Here is a 2,673-nt window from a genome sequence, read left to right on the forward strand (position 1 = left end):
AACCAACAAAAATTATGCAGAACGAAAAATGACACTGAAGATGGCACAACGCCGAAACCGATTTGTCTCCAAACCAAATTTGACAAGGGATGACGGAAATTCGTTCCATAATACATAATAGGTAATTGTTATTTGGGGCGAAGATTATGCAGATGGCGAAAGCGTGATAAAAATAAGATACCAATTTTTAATGAATCTTGAACACTTTGAACTTGATACACTGAAAATAAAATTTCGTAAAAGTGCTACGAAAAACTTTCGTAGTCTTGGTTTTTGTACAATGTACGAAATTTTCGTTTATAATACGAACACATTTTTCACAACGAAACAAGATTTTACGAACCATTCGTAAATATAACGAAAGGACTTTCGTAAAACCTTTTTTCAGTACAATTTACGAAATCTTACGTTTATTTTACGAAATACATTCGTAAATTACTGAACAAATCTCTGTACGAAAAATTTGGAATATTGTACGAAGGCATTCGTAATATTTACGTATGGTTTTAAAATTTACGAAATCTACAATTCTGTATTGGAACAGTTTACTTAATACTTTCGTACATAGAACAAATGCAAACATTTTTTTTTTAATTCGTAATTCGTAATTCGTAGAACAGATGAATATTTTCGTACAATATACTAAATTACCGTCAGTTTAATATTTAATCATATTTTTATGTACCGCGTGTCATTGCGAAACTACTGGTTGGCTACTGTGAGACGTATAATATAATTTTAAAAGTTTTAAGAAGCTTTTGCTAGATAAAAATACAATATAAAATTAAATGTTAAAGCTGTGGATAAATGCTTTTAAGCATACAATGTTTTTAACAACGCCCACGCTGAGCCTTGCTCTGCAATGTGGGACTTCATAAATAGTCAATTTCATCAGTTAGCTATCAACGGCAAGCCCAAGCCAGGAACAGACTCACTACTTAATGAAATTTTAAGTAAGTACATGTATGATTTTTCACTGAAACTTGCCTTTCAGACGCCTTATAATTTTCCTTAAATTTATAGTCGAGAAAGGAAACAAACATCGAAGAAGCTGCGAATATGCCAAGTGCCTCCACATAAAAACATTGCAAAACATTTTGTTAAAGAAAAACGCTTAAAATTAGGAATAAAAACAAAATAAAAGTGTTGTGTTATAATTCGTCTTATGTTTTTTACAGTGTGGTGAATGAAAGCAATCGGAAGTTCTACGAAACAACCGCAGATTTTAGGAAAATAATTTCGTTAAATATACGAACTATTTTGTGCATTTTACAAAAATTTCGTAAAAAAATAAAGAAATAGTACGAAATTCTTTAGTAAGTAGTATGAAATTCGTTCGTAAATAGTACGAATACGTTCGTAAAATGTACAAAGATCTGATGTCTCATATTTTCGTAGTATGTACGAAAACGGTTTTGTACAATCAACGAAAACTTTCGTGGCTCAAAATGACGAAAACTTTCGTAAAATGTACGCAAAGTTTTCGTTATATTTACGCAGATTTTATTTTCAGTGTAAGGGTGCTTCTTAATTTTTTGGAATTTTAACCATTGTCATTATTGTTTGTTTAAAAGTGGTATATAAAGCAACCGGGTTTGCTGTTTTATTTGACTATTATTCTTTTCTTCCCAAAATGTCCCAACAAATTTTTTATTTTTTTTTTCAAGTTATTTTTTTTTAAGTAAACTAGCTCATATTGGAACGGCAAATTAGGATATAAAGCCTAGTCTTTTATATTTGAGTTGGAGGGATGCTTTATATAAAGTTAGCAAAACACCTTATATCTAAAAAAAATACAAGAACGACAAAATTATTTTGGGGTATATGCGACATTTTTTTCTTCATGTTGTTTCGCTAACTTTATACACATTATTTATGTACATACAATATGCCTCATGTGTTTATTTTGTTAGCTACAGCTTAAGAGTTATCTATGTATGTATGTCATTGAATATGCATAGGAACCTTTCTAGTGTTGGAACAATAGTATGTCGGTTTTCACCCGCCACAAAGTGGCCGTAAAATGTAGATTTCATCAGTAGCGCAAAGAGGCGATCCCCTATTAAAGCGCGAGTGATTTTCATTATCTGCGGAAAGGAGCAGCAGTTGCGCAAGAGTTGGAAGCGAATAGTTGAAGTATTATGTAGCATATTTAAGCATATGTAAGTATTTAAGCACAGATGTAATGAGGTTTAGCGTTGCCAAGAGCGCGCGATCATCGTTGCAGCATGAATGCGGGTTTGGTAGATATGAAAAATAAAAAAAAGCATTTGTTAGTTTTTTCGGTTAAAAATTTACCTTTCTAGTGTTGGGATGATTTTGACTTGATCTTCACCAGCTACGAAATGCCCATAGAACGTAGCCTTCATCAGCATTGTAAACAACTTGTCACCGAGCAATGTGTTGGCGATCTTCATCAACTGTGAATGGATGTAAATATATATATATATATATATATATATATGTATATGAATAAAAATCAATCATGCCATTAAACTGGAAACGAAAAACGAAAATTTTTTTGAAATAAGACATTGTGACATGATTTTTTTTAATACGGCAGCGATATTAAAAATTTGTCAGTATGTATGCATTTGACATAAAATAAGAAGCAGAAACTTATCTGCCGCGTCATACGCGTCCATGGGCGTAGCCAGGTGGGGGCTGGCCCTT

At 32.1% G+C, this 2,673-nt stretch overlaps 1 protein-coding gene across 6 annotated transcripts in view; it reads right to left on the bottom strand.

Annotated features, from left to right (window-relative positions):
• Positions 1 to 2,673, bottom strand: part of slgA (proline dehydrogenase slgA) — a 156,166-nt gene that overhangs the window by 88,905 nt on the left and 64,588 nt on the right. For 5 of the 6 annotated variants that reach the window (XM_017614537.1, XM_017614536.1, XM_017614538.1 and 2 more), the window contains one exon: positions 2,299 to 2,420. In XM_017614537.1, coding sequence (XP_017470026.1) covers positions 2,299 to 2,420 — 122 coding nt within the window. Of the gene's footprint in view, positions 1 to 1,965; positions 2,088 to 2,298; positions 2,421 to 2,673 lie in introns of all 6 variants that reach the window. The other variant, XM_017614539.1, reaches the window with a different exon arrangement.

Source organism: Rhagoletis zephyria, unplaced genomic scaffold, assembly GCF_001687245.7.
Source record: "Rhagoletis zephyria isolate East Lansing unplaced genomic scaffold, Rhagoletis_zephyria_1.1 Rzeph_scaffold_00848, whole genome shotgun sequence".
Classification (NCBI taxonomy): Eukaryota; Metazoa; Arthropoda; class Insecta; order Diptera; family Tephritidae; genus Rhagoletis; species Rhagoletis zephyria.